At 41.6% G+C, this 24,619-nt stretch overlaps 1 protein-coding gene across 3 annotated transcripts in view; it reads right to left on the bottom strand.

Moving 5' to 3' along the window:
* dcbld1 (discoidin, CUB and LCCL domain containing 1) overlaps positions 1-24,619 on the bottom strand; it is a 112,149-nt gene that overhangs the window by 64,592 nt on the left and 22,938 nt on the right. For all 3 annotated transcript variants that reach the window (XM_048531116.2, XM_048531118.2, XM_048531117.2), the window contains exon 2: positions 18,315-18,530. In XM_048531116.2, the coding sequence (XP_048387073.1) occupies positions 18,315-18,530 (216 nt within the window). The remainder of the gene's footprint in view (positions 1-18,314; positions 18,531-24,619) is intronic.

The raw sequence follows: 24,619 nt of genomic DNA, 5'->3' as shown, positions 1-24,619 counted from the left end.
TATGGATGAACTGGAAGATCTATTCCCTACAAAAGTCTAGATCTGAGGCGTTCAAGTTGAGTAACCCTGACCAATACAGGAAATGTAGGTGAGATCTTCGCAAAGACATCAGGGAGATGAAGAGACAAGACCAGACTAAAATAGAGAGTCCCAGACTAACCACACAACCCACGTCGACTGTGGCAAGGCTTACATGATATAACAGGTTACAAAGCGAAGTTGAGTAGAATTGCTGACAACAATGCATCCCTCCCCAATGATCTCAATGCGTTGTGTGTTTGGTTTGAACGTAGGCTCAGTAAAATCATGTCACCTGCTGTGACAGCCTTGGGTGCACCTGTACCCACAGTCACCACCACAGATGTCAGATCGGCCATTTAAAAAAAAAAACCAGGGAACGCGCCTTAATGACCATTACTCAGTGGTTCCAACATCCATCATTATGAAGTGCTTTGAAAGGTTAGTAACGGCACAGATGAATGCCAGCCTCCCAGGCTGCCTTGCTCCATTACAATTCAGCTACCATCACAATAGGTCCATAGCAGATGCCATTTCCCTGGCTCTACACTCATCCCTAGAACATCTGGATAAAAAGGAACACTCTGTCAGACTCCAACACCTTAATTCCAATGAAACTGATCCCTAAACACTGAATCCTAGGACTCTGCTCCCTGTTCCGCAACTGGTCCCTTGCTTTCCTGACCCGCAGACCATAATCAACAAGGACAGTTATTCTCAACACTGGTGCCTCACTCCATTTACATAGTTGCTGATGACACCACTGAGTCAGATCTCAAACAACAAGACAGGAAAGAAAGAGGCAGCTTAGCGGCATTGTGTAAAGAAAACAATCACTCCCTCAATGTCAGAAAAATGAGGGAGCTGGTCATCAATTTCAGGAAGGTGACTGGAGGGCACGCCCCTGTCTGTATCAATGGTGCTGAGGTGGAGATGGTTGAGAGCTTCAAGTTCCTAGGATTAAATATCATCAACAATCTGTCCTGGGCTATCCATGTGATGTTACAGTTAAGAAAGCACACCAATGCCTCTATTTCATCAGAAGGCTAAGGAAATTCAGCATATCCACAATAAGTCTTACCAATGTTTACAGATGAGCCACAGAAAACATCGGATGTGGATGCTTGGTATGGTAACTGCCCTGACAAAGATTGCAAGAAATTACAGAGATATGAACGCAGCCCAGTCCATCATGCAAATCAGCCTTCCTTCCACTGACTCTTTCTACATTTCCCACTGCCTCAGGAAAGCAGCTGACATAACTGAAGGCCTCTCCCACCCCTTCCATCAGGCAGAAGATACATGTTTTCAACGTACTGTATCAACAGATAGGAAGCTTCTTCCCTGCTGTTATCAGACTTTTGAGTGGATGTCTCATATATTACAGTTAATCAATCTCTGCATCTTCTCTGTAACTTAACACTATGTTCTGCATTCTGCTCTATTACCTTGAGGTACTCAAGTAAGATACGATTTGTTGGTACAACACATAAAACAATACTTTTCACTGTATCTTGGTACATGTGACAATAATAAATCAAATCAAATGATCAAATTTTGTTAGGGTTCCTTGATGCCAAGCTCAGTCCAACATTGCCTTGGTGTCAAGGCCAGTCAATGTCACCTCACCTCTGGAATTTAGTTTTTCTGTCTGTGTTTGAACCAAGGCTGTAATGAGGTCAGATGAATGTCCCACTTCTGACCTTTACAATGGAGGGAAGGTCATTGATGATGCAGCTGAAGATGGTCTGGCCTAGGACACTACCCTGAAGAACACCTGCAAGTATGCCATGGAGGTGAAATGACTGACCTCTAACAAACACAACTAATTTGCGATATAACACGGTGTGAATCTGGAGGAACACAGCAGGCCAAGCAGCATCAGAGGAGAAGGAAAGTTGATGTTTTGAGTCGAGACCCTTCTTCTTGCATTTCTGAAGAGTCTTGACTTGAAACATCAACTTTCCTGCTCCTCTGATGCTGCTTGTCCTGCTGTGTTCCTCCAGATTCACACCGTGTTATCTCAGATTCTGCAGCATCGGTAGTTCCTACTATCTCTAACAACTAGCTTGTCTGCTAGGCATGACTCCAATCTGCAGACAGTTTGTCCCTTCTTACTCATTGATTCCAGTTTGGCTAAGGCTCCTTGATACCACACTCCATTGAATGCAAACTTGATGTTAAGGGCTGTCACTCTCACCTGCCCCCTGGAATTCAGCTCTTTTGTCCATGGTCGAACGAAGGCTGTAATGAGATCAGGAGCCGAGTGGCCCTGGCAGAACCTAAACTGTGCGTCACTGAGCAGGTTATTGTTCAGCACAAGCTGCTTGATAGCACTGTTGATGACATCTTCCATCACTTTACTGATGATCGAGAGGAGACTGATGGGGCAGTAATTGGTCAGGTTCGATTTGACCTGCTTTTTGTGTACAGGATATACTTGGGCAATTTTCTACATCATCGAATAGATACAGTCTTGTAGCTGTACCAGAAGAACTTGGCTAGGGCTGTGGCACAGGTCTTCAGCACTATAGCCATATTTTGTCAGGGTCAAAAGACTTTGCAGAGTCTTGAACCATTTCTTGATATCACATGCAGTGAATTGACTTGGCTAAAGATTGCTATCTGTGATGCAGGGGACCTCTGGAGGTGGTCTAGATAGATCGTCCATAGGGCATTTCTGGCTGTAAATTGCTGCAAATGCTTCTGCCTTATCTTTTGCACTGATGGATTGGTCTTTTCCATCATTGAGCATGAGAATATTTGTGGAGGCTCCCCCTCCAGTGAGTTGTTTAATTGTTCACACCATTCATGAGTGGATGTGACAGGACTGCAGAGCTTACATCTGGTCCATTGGTTGTGGGATCGCTTAGCTTCGTCTATAGGCTGCTGCTTATTCTGTTTGGTGTGTAAATCGACCTGTTTGGTCACCACCAGATTGACACCTCATATGAGATGCCACCCCTAGTATCATAATAAAACCAAAAACTGGGGGTATTGGAAATCTGAAACTAAAACAGAAATTGCTGGGGAAACACAACAGATCTAGCAGCATCTTAGGAGAGAAAGCAGAGTCAGAAATTTGGGTCCAGTAACCCATCATCAGAACGCATGCTCTGGCATGCCCTCCTGCACTCTCCATTGGCCCAGGGTTTTCCCCTGACTTGATAGCAATGGTTGAGTGGGAAATACACTGGGCTATGAGGTTATAGCTTGTGCTGCGATACAGTTCAGCTGCTGTTGATGGTACACAGTGCCTCATGGACATGCAGTCTTGAGTTGTTCATTTTGTTCAAAGTCTGTCTCATTTAGCACAGTCATGGCGCTACATAACACGATTGAGGGTATTCCTAAAGTGAAGGTAGAATTTCATCTCCACAATGACCGGGCAGTGGTCACTGTTACCGATACTGTCATGGACAGATGCATCTTCAGCAGACAGATTTGTAAGGATTAGGTGGAGTATGTATTTCCCTCTTGCTGGTTCCCTCAGCACCTGCCGCAGACCCAGTCTAACAGTTATGTCACGTAGGACCCGACCAGCACAACTGAACTGCTGCTGTCAAGTCACTCATGAAGGTGAACATTGAAATCCCCCACCCAGAGTATAATTTGCATCTTTGCTATCTTCCGTGCTTCCTTCAAATATTGTACAACATGGAGGAGTGCTGATTCATCAGCTTGAGACAGGACAGTATGTGGCTGGAGGTTTCCTGGTCTATGAGACTTCATGGGGTCTGGAGTTAATGTTGAGGACTCCCATGGCAACTCTTTCCCTCCTTTCCACAGTATACCACTGTCCTGCCAGTATACATGGCATATCCAGGGATGGTGATGGTGGTGTCTGGGCCATTCTCTGTCAAGTATGATCCCAGGAGTTTGATTAAGTCAGGCTTATGCTTGCTTTGAGTATGAGACCGCTCTTTCCATTTTAGCACTAGCTCCCAGCTGTTAGCAAGGAGGACCTCGCAGGGTCAATAGAGCTGTTTCTGCTGTTGCTGTTTCTGGAGCCTAGGCCAATGCCAAGTGGTGCTTCCAGTTTCATTTCATTATTGATATGTTATAGTGATTGATACAACTGAGTAGCATGCTAAGCCATTTCAGAGGGCAGCTGAGAGTCAACCACATTGCTGTGGGTCTGGAGTTACATGAGGTCAGACCAGGTAAGGATGACAGATTTCCTTCCCTGAAGGTCATTAATTAGCCAGATGAGACTTTTGTCCGGCGCCAGACTATGGTTTCATGGATATCAGTAGATTCTTAGTTCCAGAAATCGTTACTGAATTCAAATTTCACCATCTGCCATGGCAGGATTAAATCCCAGGTCCCCAGACATTAACCGAGTTTCTGGATTAATAGCTTTATGATAATAACACTCGAAAGTTCTATTATTATGAGTTACTTAGTTCTATTCAAAAGTTTACATATCTGCCACAGGCTCAGAGAAACAGTCAGCTTATATTAATCCGGTCAGAGGTCAAACACTAAGTGCCAAATTTCAGAAGGAGATCAGCAAACAAATAGCCACCTACCATTTTACTGTCAGCAAACAATGACACTAAGCAAGCAATTTATGACTAACAAAAAAAATTTGACTTGGTAGATTATAACAGTGAGATCAACAGCACTCATCACTGGCATGGATTAAGTCAGACGGGAGCTTCTGCATGACATATGGACTCAATTGCAGCAGAAATTGAGGTGGGAAAATTGGCAAGCTATTGAAGTAGATAAGGATGCAATTAGGAACTCTACTGTGTCAAATGGAATCTTCCAATAAGCTGACAGGCTTCACACAACAGCCAAGCCGAAGTTCAGCAAAGTGGCTCCCTAGGGCAGGGCTCAAAACCACACAGTAATGGCCAGGTGACTGAGGCTTGGGCAAATTAGTTTTCTTTTATGCCTTCTCTTTTTGTTGGCATCAGCAACTTCTTTCTCAGGAAAGAAAGATGCTGAGTCATCGCCTCCTATTGGCTCTTTAGTCTTGGAAATCTGCCAAACAGCCTTAAGTTTAGGTGCCACACACTCCCTTTAGTACTAATTGGCCTATCCAGTCAAAATCAATGTTGGGTTACTGGACAATTTACACCCAACATGAGGCACCCCGAACTTACATTAACCCCAATGTCAGAGAAAATCCTGTCCCTGATGTGCAAATAACCTAAGGAATCCAGATGTAGCTGTCAGAAATCCCCACTTTGGCTGTATGCTGTGTTTGCGGCTTTACTGATAAACTCAGTATTAAAATGAATGTAGTCACTTGAACTTCCACGATAGTGCCTCAAGAAAATTAATGGAGATTTTAATAAAATTACAACATAATTTAACATATTTTAAATATTTTATTATTTAATTCCATTTGTATTTCCAAACCTATATTTGTTTTCTGTACACTATTTTAATTTCAATTTAGGATTCCCAGCTTATACTTTCTTTTATTCATTTGTGGAATGTGGGCATCGCTGGCTGGCCAGCATTTATTGCCCATCCCTAGTCGCCCTTGAGAAGGTGGTGGTGAGCTGCCTTCTTGAACCACAGCAGTCCACCTGCTGTGGGTTGACCCACAATGTCGTTAGGGAGGGAATTCCAGGATCTTGACCCAGCGACAGTGACTGAATGGCCTTATATATTTCCAAGTCAGTACGGTGAGTGGCTTAGAGGGGAACATGGAAGAGGTGGTCGTCCCACACGTCTGCCACGCTTGTCCTTCTAGATGGAAGTGGTTGTGGGTTTGGAAAGTGTTGTCTGAGGATCTTTGGTGAATTTCCGCAGTGCATTTTGTAGACAGTACACACTGCTGCTACCGAGTGTCAGTAGTGGAGAGACAGAATGCTTGTGAATGTAGTGCCAATCAAGGGGGCTGCTTTTTCCTACGTGGTGCCAACTTTCTTGAGTGTTGTTGGGACTACACTCATCCAAGCAAGTTGAGGATAATTCCATCACACTCCTGACTTGTGCCTTGAGGAGGTTTTGAGGAGTCAGGAGGTGCGTTACTCATAGCCATATTCCTAGCCTCTGATCTGCTTTTGTAGCCACTGTGTTCATATGGTGAGTCCAGTTGAGTTTCTGGTCCACGATAACCCCCAGGATGTTGATAGTGGGGGATTTAGTGATGGTAACACCATTGAAGGTAGAGGGATGGTGGCTAGATTGTATCTTATTGGTGATGGTCATAGTTTGGCATTTGCATGGCGCAAATGTTATTTGCCACTTATCAGCCCAAGTCTGGATATTATCCAGATCTTGTTGAATTTGAACACGGACTGCTTCAGTATCTGAGGAGTTGCGAATGGTGCTGAACATTGTGCAATCATCGGTTAACATCCCCACTTCTGACCTTATGATGAAGCAACTGAAGATGGTTGGGCCTAGGGCACTATCCTGAGGAATTTCTGCAATGATGTCCTTGAGCTGAGATGATTGGCCTGCAACAAACATGGTCATCTTCCTATGTGAGTAAACAAGGTGTAGAGCTGGATGAACACAGAAGGCCAAGCAGCATTTCTGAAGAAGGGTCTAGGTCCGAGACATCAGCTGTTCTGCTCCTCAGATTCTGCTTGGCCTGCTGTGTTCATCCAGCTCTACACTTTGTTAACTCAGAATCTCCAGCATCTGCAGTTCCTACTATCTGTGAAACATCTGCCTATGTGTCAGGTATGGCTCTAACCACTGGAGAGTTTGCCCCTGATCCCCACTGATTTCAGTTTTGCTAAGGCTCCTGGATGCCATATTTGGTCAAATGCAGCTTTGATGTCTAGGACTATTACTCTCACCTCACCTCTGGAATTCAGCTCTTTTGTCCATGTTTGTACTTAGGCTGTAGTGAAATCAGGAGAGCTGAGTGGCCCTGGTGAAGCCCAAACTTCCTGGTTTAGAATTTGCAAGCTGGATTTCCAGTGGAGATAAGTCCAGATGCAGGGTGGTTGAAAGTAGAGAATAGTGCACTCAGAATACATCAATGGATCCCTGTGTCTCAAGGGATTCTTTCTGATTTTCAAAGGGAGGAGAACATGGCAACTTGCACACATCCAATTAATTGTTTATTGAACTCATAGTCAAGCTCATATGGGGTTTGAGAAATGAGAGAGAGCAATTCTCACATTGTTCATGCAGGGAACAGAGATTCTGAGTTATGTTTATGTAAAGCTTTCATGGTCTCAGCAAGGAGCTATTAGTGTTCATGAAAGTGTTGTATCGAAACAGGAGATTTAGATTTAGATGCTCGTGCAGTGGAGAAGTTGCCATGGTGAGAGCTGAGTAACTTGGTTTGTAGGGATGAACGTTTCTACTCTGTTTCTGTAATCTTTCGTGGTGGATTACTGGCTGGGCTATTTCTAAAGTGACTTCTGTCCTTTTTGATTTAATCCTTTCCCACTCTTCCTACCTCTCCCTGACTATTATGGTTTGCATTGCTCATAGTGGGCTTTGCATATCTAGTTAGCTGCATGGATGATTTACTGGGGGATGTTAACAGTTTTAAAAAAAATATTTTATGATGGGAAAGAAAACCATTAAGTCGTGTATAAAAGCACTTCTGGATATAAAGAAAGAGAGAAAAAAGTGACTTATCAGGCCTTTTCAGAGGCCAGTTAACAGTCAACAAAATGACTGTAGCATCACGTGGAGGCCAAGCCAGATAAGGTTGGCAGATTGAATTTTTAAAAAAAAATTCAAGAATTACAGACAGGAGAGGCTGGTGCTTGACTCGTGTAAGAGACACTTGTCTCAATTATGGCACTAACCCCTAGATGTTAGTAAGGAGGATTTTGCAGGGTTGACAGGCTGTTTTTGTTGTCTTTTCTGCCTTGGTTGATGCCAGGTGGTCCATCCAGTTTCATTTTGCTATTGAATGGTTATGATTGATACAACTGAGTGGTTTGCGAGGCCATTTCAGAGTCATCCACATTTTTGTGGGTCTGGATTCACAATAAAATCAAAATCAAAATCAAAATCAAAATCAAACATATAGGCCAGACCAGGTAAGGATGGCTGATTTCCTTCCCCGAATGACATCAGTGAGCCAGATGGGTTTTTGTTTTCTTTGACAATCAACAATGTTTTCATGGTCATCATTAGATTCTTAATTCCAGATAACTTTTATGGACTAATTTTGGATGATGTTTCTGGGTAAATCATCTAATAATACCACCACCAGAACATTACCTTCACTTTTCAAATGTTAATTTTAAATGAATAATTTAAAATTAACATTTAATCAGTTTGTAATTCTTTATCATCCCTAAAATCAGTGTTCACTATAAGACAAAACCTTATCTTTCTGTAAAAAGCTTACTGTCCATTCCCTTTGAAACCTATATGCAAGCTTTTTGTGATTCATGCACAATGACCAAAAATCCTTCTGGGCTTCAACTTTCTTGCAATCTTTTTCCATTTAAATAACGTTCAGCTCCTCTATTCTTTCTACCAAAGTGCACAACATCACATTTTCCCACATCAATATGTAAGTTCTAGATATTCATATATCATTGGAATGAAAGAATGAGATGTGATTTTATTGAAACATAAGACGATAAAGGAACTGAACAAATTGGATGCCAGGAAGATGTTTCCTCTTGTGTGGCATTAAAAACAAGAAGCCTCCCTTTTGAGACAGAAGTGGAGATTTCTTTTTCTGAGATGTTCATTAGAATGGGGAATTCTCTATCCATGAAGGTCATGAAGACTTGGTCTTTAACTTCATTAAGGCTTAGTTAGATGGATTTTTGATTCAGAAGCGGGTCAAGGATTTTGGGAAACGGATAGAGAAGTGGCAAAGGATCACGGCCAGATTAGCCACGTTCTTATTGAATGATGGAGCAGGTTTGAAAGGCCAAATATTTCTGAGTTTCTGTCTATCAGTGCATTTCAGTCAGATGCTCCCGTATCCACATCAGAGTGGTGCTGCATATGAACTTCCATGAGGTTGGTCACTCTCTCAAGGGAACAGCACGCACACTTAAACTCAAACTTTGCCAACTAAGATTGCTACATAAATTCCTCCATTGTGCAGGAATCTACAATATCTCTGGGAGCTCCATCACTTTGGAATAAATATGCAACTAATGCCAGAGAAAGCCCTCTTTGTGGTTGTGGGGTTGTTTTTGACTGGCACGGACTTGATGGGCTTTTTGTGCTGTAGACCTCTGTGATTGTGACCCGAGACCCAAACAGCTCCATCTATGGAGCACAGCTGTGTTTGTCCTCCCTCCGCAAAGGGGCACTGTCAAGGGTGGCATCATTCAGAGGGAACATTAAAAGATGTCAAGACAACATTTCATAGACCAAGGATATTCTGATTACCTCACCAATATTTATCCCTCAATCAATACCAAAAACATATAATTTCCTCAATACCGCTTGTGGCATCCTGCTATGTACAAACTGATCACTGAAATGAACTGAATTAGCTTTATTGCAACATGTACTTAAATCAGTGATAATGGGAACTGCAAGTGCTGGAGAATCCAAGATAACAAAGTGTGGAACTGGATGAACACAGCAAGCCAAGCAGCATCTCAGGAGCACAAAAGCTGACTTTTCAGGCCTAGACCCTCCTTCAGAGAGGTCTAGGCCTGAAACGTCAGCTTTTGTGCTCCCGAGATGCTGCTTGGCTTGCTGTGTTCATCCAGTTCCACACTTTGTTATCATGTACTTAAATCAGTACAGTGAAAAGTTTATAAGTTGTCGCTTGCAGTAGGTACCTAGGCACAATCCTTAAATACAGAATAGAGAAGTGAAGAAAAAAGTTACATGACAGCTATACACAGTATAACCATAGGTTGGACAAAAAAAAAACAAGAAGCACAGTTAAAAAGAGAACCATCACAGTCTCTCTCCAAAGGCTGTCTGCAGGGGGCCTCCACATAGTCTGACCAATGGCTGCCATCACACTCAGTAGTGGGCCACTATCCCTGCTCCTGCACCAGGCTGCTGGTGTCTTGCTCCAGTCTCAGGCATCTCCGCCGACCCCACTTCAGAGGGCAGGGTTGGGAGTCCAAGTCCGTGAGAAGGGAAGAGAAAGGGAGAGAAAAAGAAAAAGTAGAAAAGGACAGATGTAGCAGAGGAGCTCTGGCTGCAGCATCCTGCTGCACTACCATTTTAGTGGAATTTGTGAACAATACAATAGTGACTACACTTTAAAGGTATGCCATGAACTGTAAAGCACTTTGACCTGACTGGTGGTCATTGCTTTGTAAATGCAAGCTTTCCTATTCATTTTTCTTGACTCTCTCATTAATCATTCAAAAGTCAAGAAGAAACAATGATTGTTTATTATGAGCTGATGAGTGAACTGGTTATTATGTTTATGATGAGTGAACTGATATATATCTAAAGTAAATCTTACCACAACAGAACTTGATGCAGCATTCTCTTCCTCACGAGTAAGTAACGGAAATCAGCAGTAACTTGAACTCTTCAGTAGTACCTACTGTTAGTTCCTTGAACTTAAAATACCCATTTTCAGAAAGATTTGTGTATGATACACAGGAGCAGCTTAACATCATCACTCTGTCCCACTCATTTAACCACCTCAATAGACTGGAATGATCAGTCCTCCAGGCTTGTCTACACATTCATTATCTTCTTTCTCCTCTCTGCCGCCAGATGAACTGCAGGCAGGGGATTAAATCTTTCTAGTTTCAGCATGAATTATACCCAAATGCTTCCTGAAATACGACATGCCAAAATAACTCAAACTTCACTGACAGTTTAGTACAATAGGTGCTTCAGGTGTTCAACAAAGTGGTGAGTAGCACTTTAAACAGATGAGCGGTGTTCTGTTCAAAGTTCTAGCATGAGGTTTAAACACTGTTCAATGGATCATCACGGCCTTGCTACCTTTTGATTTATTGATTGTTTAGAAAACATAAAACAACCTACTGGAGTCGGGGAGTTGTATTGCACAAAAACAAACCCACAGTCCAACTCATCCATGCCAACCACACTGATCTAGTCCCATTTGCCAGTATTTGGTCCCTATGCCTCTAAACCCGTCCTATTCACGTACCCTTCCAGATGCCTTTTAAATGTTGGAATTATACCAGTCTCCACCACTTCCTCTGGCACCTTGTTCTATACACATATCACCCCCTGAGCAAAGAAATTGCTCCTTAGAACCCTTTTAAATCCTTCCACTCTCTCCTTAAAACTATGTCCACCAGCTTTGGATTCTCCTAACCTGGGAAAAAGGCCTTGGCTATTCACCCTGTCCCTCGTAACTTTATAAACCTCTATAAAGTCGCCCCAACTCCGACATTCCAGGGGTGTTCCAACACATTTCTGGAGCAGTAGGACTTGACTCCTGGCTCAGGAGTCAGGACACTGCCACTGCACCATTTGGGCCACAATTATTACACTGCAAAGATCATTTGGGAAACATGAGTAGATTAATCTCTAACACCAAATTTTCAATTACTATAGGGAGGCAATGGCCTAGTGGTATTATCACCCGATTGTTAATGCAGAAAGCCAGGTAATGTTCTGGGGACCCGAGTTCAAATCCCACCATGGCAGATAGTGGAAATTGAATTCAATACTAATTTGAGGCTGCACGGTGGTTCCGTGGTTCGAACTGTTGGTTCACAGCACCAAGGACCCAGAAGACAAGGAGAGAGGAACTAAAGGTAGCTCACACGTTTTTTCACTACTGTTTTCCTTCCGTAGACCACTGACCACATTCAACAAAAGTGAATGAAACTACAGCTGAAAGGCAATTTGAAACTGGACTTTGTTTTGGATAGGGCTGTACAACACATAATTATTGGTTTAAAATGTAATTCATAGTTATTTGGCATTGTGTGACAAGAAATTTGGATGCGTGAGGAATGCAACCTCAAACTGGTTCCACAGTAATATCCATGCAGACTCTTCCTTATTCCTTCTCACTGTTTGTACAAAATAGAATCTAATGCCTTAGTTCCTGGTGCTAATGTGAGAAACTGTTTTTGCCATTATTGATCATTGAAAGAACAGTTGATCTTTACAGTTAAGCCAAGAATAAACGTTTAGCCAGCAAGTAAAATAACAACAAACTACATTACATACGCAAAATATTGCAGATGCTGAAAATCTAAAACACAATCAGAAAATGTGATAAGTACTCAACATTGGTGATGAGAATTATCACTTCCTGTTGATGGCTGTTCATCAAAACTGGGAAAAGTATGAAACTTCTGAGTTCTGAGGAAGGGTCACCGGACCCGAAACGTTAACTCTGTTTTCTCCTTCACAGATGCTGCCAGACCTGCTGAGCTTTTCCAGCAAATTTGTTTTTGTTCCTGATTTACAGCATCCGCAGTTCTTTTGGTTTTTATAAAGTGTGAAACTTTATGGGTTTGAGTGAGTTAAGAGGTGGAGGATTGGAAGAAGGGTTTTTTTAAAAAAGGGACAAATCTGTAATAGGATGGAGGGCCGGAAATTTTCTGAAGAAGGGTCCTGACCCGAAATGTCAATTTTCCTGCTCTCCTGATGCTGTCTGGCCTGCTGTGTTCCTCCAGCACCACACTGTGTTCAATAAGACTACATACAACAAAGAGTTTCCCACAAGAACTGGTACTAGAGCAGACAAGTATGACAACATGGTCCAGTGACAAGGGCATGGTATTGATTTGGGCACTGGAATAGTATAGTAATTTGGAGAACCTGCATTTTGAAATTAACAGCAATCTTCAGTAAAATCAATCATGAAGTTATCAGATTCCGAGTGAAATCCTAACTAATTCATTATTTTCCTTCAGGGAAGCAAATCTACCCGTCTAGATCTCAGCTTATAGAGTTGTACAGCACAGAAACAGACCCTTCAGTTCAAGAAATCCAAAATTAATCTAGTCCCATTTGGCACAAATCCCTCTAAACTCTTCTTATTCACCTGCCCATCCAGATGCCTTTTAAATGCTGTAATTGTACCAGCCTTCACCACTTAATTTGGCAGCTCATTCCATACATGCACCACCCACTGCATGGAAAAGTTGCCCCTTAGGTTCCTTTTAAATTGTTCCCCTCTCACTTTAAACATATGCCCTCAAGTTTTGGAACCCCCGCCAACCCTTGGTTGTTCACCCTACCCATGCCCCTCATGATGACCAAAGGCTTGGTCAAACAGATAGGTTTAATGGAGAATCTTAAAGTGAGAAAGCAAAGCAGTGAGATGAGCAGGCAACTGAAGTCACAGCCAATAATATGGAGCAACTATAACTGATGCATGAAATCAGAATTGGATGAGTGCAGTTACCTGGGAGGGCCTTTTATCAGATGCAGACAATACCGGCCAGGCCTGCATTTATTGCCCATTTCTAACTGCCTAAAAAGTGGTGATGTTAAGCTGTCTTCTTGAACTCCTGCTGTATATGGGGTAATAGGGACACCCACAGGTCTGTAAGGAATGGAGGTCAGGATTGTGACCCAGCAGCAGTGAAGGAATGGTGATGTATTTCATGTCAGGATGGTAAGTGGCTTGGAGAGAAACTTGCAGATGGTGTTGTTTTCATACAACTGCTGATCTTGGCCTTGTAGGTGGTAGAGTTTATAGGTTTAGAAGATGCTGTTGGAGAACTGAGATGCTGGATGAAATTGCAGAGATAAGGAATTGCCTAGCCAAGGGGGGATTTGAAAATAAGAATGAACTTTTTCTTAAGTCAAGGTGCTGCTTGACTGAGAGTGAATGTAGGTCAGTGAGGATGGGATGCCAGGGAAAAGGGAATTGCAATAAGTTTAGACTCAGGCAGATGTTTGGAAGCGTGAAAGTTCATGAAAGATTGATTGTTGGTATTTAGGTTTAGAGGTAACAACGTTTAGAGGTAACAAAGAAGTGGGGTTCCAGCAGAGAGCTGAAAGAGACAAATTCAGACGATATTAGAGGTACAGAGATTACTTTGGTGATGGTACAAATATGGTTGCAAGTTTATTTCAGAGTTAAATTAAATTCAGAGAATTTCTCGGATATCCTGCCCAATCACCAAAGCAGATTAACTGGTCATTCATCTGATTGCTGTCTAGCAGATTCTGTGGGGCTTTCATGTTGGCATTACAGTCACCGACATCACTCCAAACAGAGCAATTTATGCAAAGCACTTTGAGACCTTTCTCTGCTATGATAAAGTACTAAAGTTTGTCTTCCTTCCTTTTAAACACTACATTCCTCACCAATGTTGGAAAATAGTGCAGCAGACAACAATCTAGAACTATTTACTCCCCAAAGCATCTAATTTCTACAGCTCTCTGGCAAATCACCACTATGACATGTAGACAAAGATCTACCATCAGGCAACAGGCAGCTAGCACATCCATCAAGCAGAGAAAGGACTTGCTGTCATCAGCAGATATCATGCTCCTAAGATACATTATGCCACAATAAGTTGAATATTGTTTAACTGAAAAATCTCTATATGGGATTTCCAAATCTTTGGTGTGCCAAGGAGACATCAAACACTGTTTCCCACCACAGTAAGAGAAATTAAACAGCGAATCACCAAAGCTGTTCTGATGTAATTCCTACTGGGTCAGTCAAAAAGCAATACAATAAGCAACTTCATTCATAGTTTTTTTTCCGTGCTTTCAATGTCTAAGATTGGTGCAAATAAAAAAACAACAGAGACTAGAATGTGGGGCAAGGGTACCAGATAGAGAGGATTCAGGTAAAACACTCGTCATAGTACATCACATAACATCACTCCTTGAAAGGCGCTTTTGGGAGGTAGGGGTCGGGCTAAAAAAAAAGGGGAAAGAGAATGTGTATGTGAGTGAGTGAATGAATGAGCGAGTGAGGATGTGATACAAAATTACACCAGGAGAGAGCCTGGGAGGGGAGAGACACAGACAGAGAGAGGGGGTTTTGGGGGGTATCGACAATGGTTCAGCAAACCAGGGGGAAGTTTGAAGCAGAAAGTCTGTACATCAATTTAGTCTCTCATTAATCTCCTTAACTTTTGACTTCATCTCTGAAAGTCCACACCACCCTCACCCTGTCAGGGGAAATATGGGTGGACAATACCTTCCACCCTTGCTAACAGCATCCACTGTGCAAGAAAGAAAATACCGAAAAAAAAATTCAAGGCAGACAAAAGATCACCAACCTGAAAGGTTAGCTCAGTTTCTCTCTCCTAGATGTTGCCAGATCTGTTCAGTACTTCCAGTTTGTGTTTTCAATTTGAATAAATTACAGTACTTTGCTTTTATATCAGATTTGGACATATCCATTTCATAGTTTTACACTCATTTGCCTCAAAAGGCAGACAACTAACTGCAGGCTGACGAGCAAAAAAAAAACCATGGCCTGTTGGCTCAAATTGTTCACTGTCTGATGGGAGGTGGGGGTTGGGTACAAGCAAATAGCAGTTAATTATCAAATTGAGATGGGTGGAAAGTATCAGGTCAATATGCCAAGTGCTCATTCTGACCTGCACAGAGTCTGACTGAGTCATACATCACTGTTCATTAAACAGTTGGATACATTTGACTCGGTTCAATTCCACTTTCAACCACAATCACTTTTTCCTCTAGTAGGCCAAAAAGCGGTATGAATAAATTTACTTTAATTTGAGAAAAATTTGCAAAATCAAGACCAGTCTAGCTTTAATACGGAATACATGTCAAAGCATGAATTTGAAAATAGCATGTTTTGGGTGGAAAGAGAAAGCTACGTGTTTCCTTAAATTTACATACTAACTGACTGAGGAATAATTTAAAAAGCACTAAGTCAAATGTAGCTGCAAGCCTAGAAAAGTAGTAAAATAAATCACTTTTCCACTTTTCAGCATTGTTCTCTATTAAAGAACTATGCCCATTCATATGCAGACCAATCTAGGAGTTTACCTGTTTTGGGTTTGTATATAACATTCCCCTAATAAACAGATACAACAAGGTGTAGAGCTGGATGAACACAGCAGGCCAAGCAGCATCAGAGGAGCAGGAAAGCTGACATTTCGGGTCCAGACCCTTCTTCAATAAATAGCCTTGTTCACATAAGATGGAAGAAATCCTCACTTTGGTGATTCAACAGCTCACTGAAATGCAGTCAAGTTCGCTGCAGTGTCTGACTGGCTGCAAAATACAGATGGTATTTGAGGAAGAAGATGGAGAAAGGGCATGAGGAACTGCAATTTTCTCCAAATTCTTTGTGCCTAAAAAGCCTCCAATGCACGATCCACCCATCAACTGACTCGGTGCAGCAAGCTATACATGCAACATCAGAGTGAATTACAGCTGCAGCTATGCCCCCTTTTCACTGCAGTAACTGCTGTGCTACAGTGAGTAAACACTGTTCAAGTGTCCCAAAGACACCGAGCCACAAAACTACTGGGAGTAGGTCAGTGTACAAGTAAAATTGGTGCCTGGTGGAAAGAGGATTGTTTGCCAGATACGCAAGGAAGAAAGGTGGCAAATGGACAAGGAGGTAGGAAGCAGTACATTCGTGTTGGGATAGGGTGTCAGATGGGTAAGTTGGAAGGTAAGTGGGTGAACGGAGAAGGCGGTATGGGTTAGGGTGGGGAGCGCAGGGAGACAAGCAGCGGGACGGTCAGAGTAAATGAGGAGAAAGGTAATCAAATTTGCAGAGTAATTCAGGAATCAGCACAGATTTTATAAATCCACCATCTTTTCCTGGGTAACTGGATAGCTCTGACTGTTAATTTGGAATTGGGATCTTTTTGGAAGGTTCCATATTCCAGGTAATTGCCCAATGGAAATTTGAATTTCCCAGATAATTATGATATGGGCAGCAAGTCAGGACTTCCAATGAGTCCACAGTGTATCTTTCAGGGTTGTTTCCGTTCCCCAACTACGTACAGACTGGAATTCAGAATATACATTTTACACAGACAGTGGTTAAAATGTGCAACTTTAAACCACAAAGAGTGGTCAAGGTGAATAGCATCAAATGGTATTTAAGAATAAATTAGAAAAACACAGAAACGAACAAAAGGACGCCTTTATGGATTTAGGAAGGCTGGGAAGAAGCTTATGTGGAGTGTAAGCACCAGCATGAAGCTCCTGGACAAATGGCTGTTCTTCACACTGACAATAATACTCTATTAAAAACAGATCTGAAAAATAAATACAGATGAAATTAATACATTTGCCACAGGAGCAAATATGAAATCGATTTTCTAAATGGTTTAATAATGCAAAATATAAACTTCTGGGTGTCACAAACTTCATTCTGTTACAACAAATTGGAAAGTAGTCAAGCACAAAATACTGAGAGATTAGTCAAGCTGTCTTTGTCAGGCAAACAGCCAGCAGTTAAAAGTGTGCATGAATCTCATCATGGGATCAAATGGGCTTCAGTCATAATTCCATTGAAAACAGATGTTTTACCCCACGTGAGCTTGAGTTACTGCCAGAGGTGAGTTTCGGATATACAGTCATAGCCACCTTAAGTTACACACAGATTAATCGCATCATAGATGTTTAGAAGAATTTGGGGCATTTCATAAGCAGATTCCATTCTAACCAGACCGATCGAATTGGGTTTCCTTATTGCAGTCAGGCATTAAACTGTTAGCTGTCTGGGTGTCTCAATCCACGCTTTTGTCCACATCAAGCATTTATTTTTCGAAAATGTTTACTGTTTGGATTTCTCAGTTATTGAGAAGAAATATCTTGATTTCAAGAGAAAAATGCTCTATAACTGAAAGTTTCCTAGATCTTCAATTTCCTTTTTTTTAACTGTTATATGTGCCATCAGGAACATCTTAAAACCGAGGACTAAAAGGTGATTGGATTAGTATTGCACACAGCTGATCATACTAAATATTCTGCTTTTGGATTTTTCATCCATGATTAAATTTAACTAAGTAATTTTAATTGAATTGATTGACCAACGACAAGCTATTCTCCACTAATGAGGGTGACGCAAAAATGCAGTGGAAATCAGCAGATGTTTCCAATGCCTGACACATTACAGTTAGATACTAACAGTTGAACTTGTGCATGCTAACTTACAAAACTGAATTAAAAACACACAGGTTTTGGCTCATAAATGATTTGCTTGGCTGGTGGAAGCTCTTGCAGTGAACATGAGGAAGCATGGGTGAAAAGAATAAACTCCAACAATATTCACCCGGGTCCAAATTCACCCAGGTGCAGACATCTCTACTTTAAAGCACAGCTGACATAAACAATGAACGAATAAAAATGATAACCCACTGAAACCTTCATTCCATTTCTTTGAACACATTTCAGTCTTAACTTGTGAGTAATTCTTCTTCAGTGAAGTCAATTAATACCTCATTTGAACCAACCACTTCTGGACAGACTTGTCATTTACTGAATTTGAACAATTATAGTCGTAAACTCACCATGTTCAGTTATTGATGAAGATATTTTTTTGAAGATTTTGAGGTAATCAGAGGTACATTGCAAATCTAGATCTCCAAATTTGACAAAAATGTTCTTTCCTTCAGGCACTTGGATTTGCCACTCACATGAGGTATGGTTTGGGTAGGTTCCAGGATAATTCCTTGATGCTAACGTCCCACTGTCAGGGCCTAACAGCGTGTGACCACATCCATTTCCTGTTAAAACAGGTCATCAATCAAAAAATGAAATACTTGACATTGTGTGCTCTTTTCTAGATTCTGATAGACTTTATTTTTCTTTAACTAGTAATTTATTTAAAGTCAGCTGGCATGCAGTGTAGAATCAAAATATTCAGTCCTGAGGCAAGGGAGGGATTGGAATAACATTTAAGAGAGCTATTCAAAGACATTTAAATCATATATTATATATAACATGATTCTTAATTGGTGGATAATGCAATACAAAATGCTATGACAAAAAATATTAATAAGAAAGGTCTTCAATCTAATCTCTGTCTAAATTCATACAAAAAGGGTAGTTTCCATTGGAAACAACGCACCAAATCTCAGTTAGAATGATCGGGAAGTGTGTTCAGTTTCAACAATCTACTCTTGTACCACTGGTGTGCACACCAGAAATGGAATGGGTTTTCCCCAAAATCCCCCACAACGAACAATTTCCCTCAACATACACTCCTAACCACTAAAAGCAGGGCGAGAATCCTAACCTGAACAAATCAAATATTTGATGCCAAAACCACTAATCAATCTTATTACAGAAGTAGTATGTGCCAAGGCAGGTTAAATCAAAATCTAAAATACCAACACAACACTTCAAATATTTTAAACAATTCACTCAGATAAAAGTAAGAATGTGTTTGCAGTTCTTAAGTGTGCTTTTCTCTAGATCCTTGTTGATGAAGTTTATCCTGTAAATGGTACCTCTGCTCTAAGAATTCTAAATTAGCATGTACCCTGGAAAAATGGTTGAATTGAATGAAAACAGTGAGAGGCAACAGTAACATAATATCTTGTTGAGGTTACTTTTCATGCTTGCAATTTTAAAACTGTTCTCTTTAACCTTTATAATATAAATTATTCGTAATCAATACAATAATTCACAGCAATTTGGGAAGTTGGGTTGGTGAGTGAACTCTACAGTACAGATCAAACAAGGTGATATACATTGCATCAGACCTACAGCACAATCACTGGCACAAAGCATATTACTTCCAACGACAAATTTACAAAAGTATGTTTCTAATCAAAACTGTCAGTACATAACAGAAAAAAGTAACAAAATAAAAAACAAGTAACAAAAACCTTGCAGCAGACAAAAGAACTTGGTAGACAGGAAGTGGGTAGAGATCCGAGATTTGTAGGAAACAAGGAAGACTCAACGTAAGACAGAATTGAAGCAGGTTAATACTAATCTGTGAGAATACATATTTATATGCCAACGAGAGGCCTCATAACCTTTGCTATGCTGCATAATTCTTTCAATCTTAGTCTCATTTTGGTATAGCCACTACGCTTTCCTTCAATATAAGAGTGTGGAGCTGGATGAGCGCAGCGGGCTAGGCAGCATCTTGGGAGCGCGGGGGCTGGCGTTTTGGGCCTGGGCCCTTCATCGGGGGAGGGGGGGGGGGGGGTGGGGAGAGGGTTCTGAGGTGGATGGGGAGGGACGGGGAGGCGGATCGGGGGTGGATTGGGCGGTTTCGAGGCCGGGGAGATTGCAAGAGAGTTGCAGTAAGAATCTGAGATTGCGCTCCTAAGATGCTGCTTGGCCTGCTGTGTTCATCCAGCCCCACACTTTTTTATCTATGTAAGACAGAAGTGATTTGGCAGGACCGAAGCTGAACAAATTGATCTAATAGAACAATTCTATTTATATGTATCTTGGGATGAGACAAAAATTAAGTGTTTAGGCTTATATAGCTGAGGTGGAAAGAAATGTGTGATGGGGGAAATTTCTGAGATTAGATTGTTGACAGCTGCTATATTTAAAAATTACTATTAAAAATACTCCTATTTTTCAGCATCTCAGTACATAAACTAATCAGGCAGTTTGGACCTGTATCTCCACAGTATTCACAACTACTGTCTTTCCCAACCAAAGAATTTCACATCCATTACGGCACGGTTGTAGTGACAGAACATTCAAGTTGCATCAATGGATGTGATGGCTATGGACACACCATAGTAGGCTGCTGAAAAAAAGGCTTTTCTAAACAATCATTAGTGGGAAACCTGGCAACCAATTTCCCCACAGCAACAAACAGCAATGAGATAAAAGAAGTCACAATTGTTTTAACGATAATGGTTGAGGATTAAATGTTCACCAAATGTAAGTAATAGCTCCCAGCACTTCAAGTGATGTCTCAGAATCTGTAATGCACATCTAATATGGAGGAGAAGGCCTCAGTTTAACTTGTCATCTGGTGTTTGGACCTCCAGTTGGACAGCACTCTCCCTCTGGTCCACTGTAATAGGAAAGGGTTTATTCGAGAAGCACCAGCAAGAAGAACCCAATGAGGCCGAAATTCTGCCACTAATGGGAGCTAACAGAGCAAGTCACACAAACGAGAACAGGAAGGTCGAAAGTAGCAACTGGGAATAAATGTGGTGGATGGGAGGCCAGGAGGGCTGGAATGGAAAAAAACATGCATTTGGATGATTAATGCACGGCTAAATTACAGTGGTGATAAGAAAGAGGAAGGGGCAGGGGCAGGCAATATCGCAGAGCTGGAAGTCAGCAACCGGTGACAGACTTAGTTGGAGACGAAACAAGATATTGGTTTTCTCGCAGACACAATTGGCTGGAGCCTGTAACCAGCAAATAGAGTTCAAAGCAGGGATCCAAAATGATGGCTTCCAGATGTTCATAATATAACATAGCACAGATAAAAGCAGAAACTGCTGGAAACACTCAGCCAATCAGGCAACACCAGTAGAAAGAGGAAGATAGGGTTAACACTTCAGTTTTATGCTGAAAGATCACTGACCTAAAACAATGACATGACCTTCTCCTCTGTACAAATGTTGCCTGACCTACTGAGAGTTTCCAGCATTTTTGCTTTTATTGCATTATGCTCAGTTGAATGAAAACCAACAATAACATCACGCAGGCAGATTTCTGTCAGATATCTGTACAGCTTTCCAACTGTCCTCTCAGACTCTTATACTTGTTGTGCTGGATCCACAGGGCTGACCATTGGCTACCAACCCGCACCCCACACTCCTCCACCCCCTTTTCAGGCTGTAGAAGTATGACCCATCACTGTAGCCACCCCTAGTGGCTGAATGACCATATCCAGGCCCCTGGACTGATATCAGAGGCTGCCCTTGGCTTAACTGTAGTAGGACCATCCTGCCTGAAGGCCGTCATGCTCGACCTGACTGAGGACCAGATCTCCTTTACACTTGAGACACGGCCATTTGCTTGATGCTCATACAGTTTGTTCACTGCGTATGTGGCAGGCATGTGGTGCATGTGTGAGATTGACGTGCCACACAACAACACATCTACTCCCCTTCACTGATCACTCCTGACAACCACGACAGGCTATCGGCTTTCTGTTTGCATTAAGCAGCAGAGCAAGACAAAAGGTACTGTGAAATATGAGGCTGCAGTGACCAAGTGCAATAAAGCAAGGCAGTGTTGATGTGTAGGCTCAAATCCAGAGAGTGTTAAGGGAGCTAGGAAGCTTCTTAAAAATGCACCAGGTCAAAACTGCGAGCGGGCTGCCTGTCCTTGCGTACAAAAGCACTGCAATGAGAGGTGCTGGTACACTCCAAAAGGACAGTGTTGAAGTGCAGAATCATACTCCATGTGCCTTGATGATGTGGTGAGGCTGGTATGTATTCTATGCCGATGTCTGTGGTCATGGAGCTTGTATGATCGCTGCACAAAGAGTGTGCTCTGAGGCACTGGTGCCAGGTGTCTAAGATGGAGAGTTGGAGGAGCAAACTGTGAGCTGGAGTTGCCAGGTACCTGCCTGGATTTCATGTCAGTAATTCTCTGCATCCTGTTCCTATCTAGCAGCTGCATATTCATTTGGAGGGATGAAGTAACAATGAGGCTGTTAATGAGTGGTATTCCATGCACGTAGGCCTCATGCCACCCACTAGTGAGAATCTTGACTTATTATTTTCAAGAAGGTTCATGCTTTGCAACTTTCTATCCAAGGCCCACACCTTTCAGGGGTCGGGAAAATAACACCCTGATGTCTAAATATTATCAGGTGCTCCTACTCACCATTTTGATCATTTATTATTTCCAAATGTGTGCTGATCAACTGAAATAATTGCCCAATGAATCGATTTCACCAATTATCAACCTGGGGGATGGGGGAAGGTCAAACAATAAATGAGAATAATACCAGCTTGTAGTATGGTCAAAACTAGACAGGAAAAATTAAGTGTTGATACTTCAGTACTAAATAAATACTGCAGAATACTATTGTTGAAGTATTTACAAATGACATTTGACTCAAAATGTCAAGTAGACATTCCAAAATGGCCTGCTCCCAAGGTCCTCAATGTAGCTATCAATGCCAACTTGATTTATTCTAAGTGAAGTTTAGGAGCAACTGGACCCAATAACATTCCCGCATTGGGCTCAAGGTCCACACATGAGGAGTAGCTACATCCCTAAATACTCCAATACAATTTCTGCAATAGGATCTACTCAATAATATAGAAAATTACAAAAGTACCTCTGAGCTACATGAAATAGGATAAATTTAATCTGGTCAATTGCTGCTCTACTGGGCTGAGATGAACTTAGTGGGACCAAAAATAATAAACAGAGTGTAGCAACATTGACAATTAATAATTTGCCAGGCCCAGATGAAAGTTATCATAGGCTACTGAACAAAGGGCATTGTGAAACTTCTGACCATCATTTTCCAATCCTCCAGGGGCATATCCCACTGTACTCAAGGATTTCCTTATGTTATACTTCATAGAATCCCTATAAGTGTGGAAACAGGCCCTTCAGCCCAACAAGTCCACACCAACCCTAGGAGCATCCCACCCTGACCCATCCCTCTATAACCCACCTCGCCTGCACATCGTTGGACTGTGGGAGGAAACCAGAGCACCTGGAGGAAGTTCATGCAGACTCGGGGAGAATGCAAACTGCATACAGATAGTTGCCCAAGGGTGGAATTGAACCTGGATCCCTGGCACTGCGAGGCAGCAGTGCTAACCACCGAGCCACCACGCTGCCCTTTACTAGTGATTAAAAGAACTGGAAGGGACAAACTAAGTAATTACAGAACAGTCAGCAAAACATTCAAGTAGAGGCCAAGAAGGTGGGATATATTGTATCAGACCTACAGCACCATCACTGGCAGAAAACATATTATTTCTGATGACAAATTTACAAAAGCAGTTTTGATTAGAATGTAGGCATGTCAATACATAACAGAAAAATGTAACAATGTGGAAAAACAAGTAACAAAAGCCTTACAGCAAAAATCAGGGGCTTAGTAGATAGGAAGTGGGTATAGATGCAGCATTTGTAGAAAACAAGAAATAATAGTCAAGCAAAGAGAGAATTGATTTGTTAAGACAGAAGCTGAATGAATTGATCTAACATAAACAATTCTTCTTATAAAGCTTATGTATCTTGGGAAGAGACAAATTAAATGTCTAGATTTTATACCTGAGGTGGAAAGAAATGTTTGATGGGGGAGTTTCTGAGATTGAATTATTTACAGTTGCTGCATTTAAAGTTATTATACTAAGTGTTATTTTTTTCAATATTAGCACCTTGGTATATAAACTGATCAGGCAGTTTAGACCTGTATCTCTACAGTATTTATATCTACGGTCTTTCCCAGCCAAAGAATTTTACATTCATTATGGCACAGTGATAGTGACAGAGGGTTCAAATCACAGCAATGGATATGATGTCTATGGAGGTTCCATGACATGTCCAAACAGGCTGCTTTTTAAAAAAAAAGTTCTTCTGAAGAGTAGTTACTAGGAAACTTGGCAGTTTGCACACAGCAAGGTCCAACATACACCAACGAAATTAAAAAAGTTACAACTTTTAATAATGATTGAGGAAATGGAAAATTATCTATTTGGTATCATTTTGATTGAATTACAAGCTGGTATTTATTCTCATTTGTTGCAAGTATTATATCAGCATCTGTGAAGGGCCAGGCTGGTTGGTGTCAGGAATGCTGGATGACCAGGGAAAATGAGATTCAAGTCAGGAGAAAAAGAGACATATGTCAGGCATAGATAGCTGGGATTGAGAGAATCCTTTGAGGAGTGTAAGGGCAGTAGGG

Source organism: Stegostoma tigrinum, chromosome 4, assembly GCF_030684315.1.
Source record: "Stegostoma tigrinum isolate sSteTig4 chromosome 4, sSteTig4.hap1, whole genome shotgun sequence".
Taxonomy (NCBI): Eukaryota; Metazoa; Chordata; class Chondrichthyes; order Orectolobiformes; family Stegostomatidae; genus Stegostoma; species Stegostoma tigrinum.
Note: the sequence above shows the minus strand (reverse complement) of the source record. Positions and strands in the feature narration are given on the sequence as shown.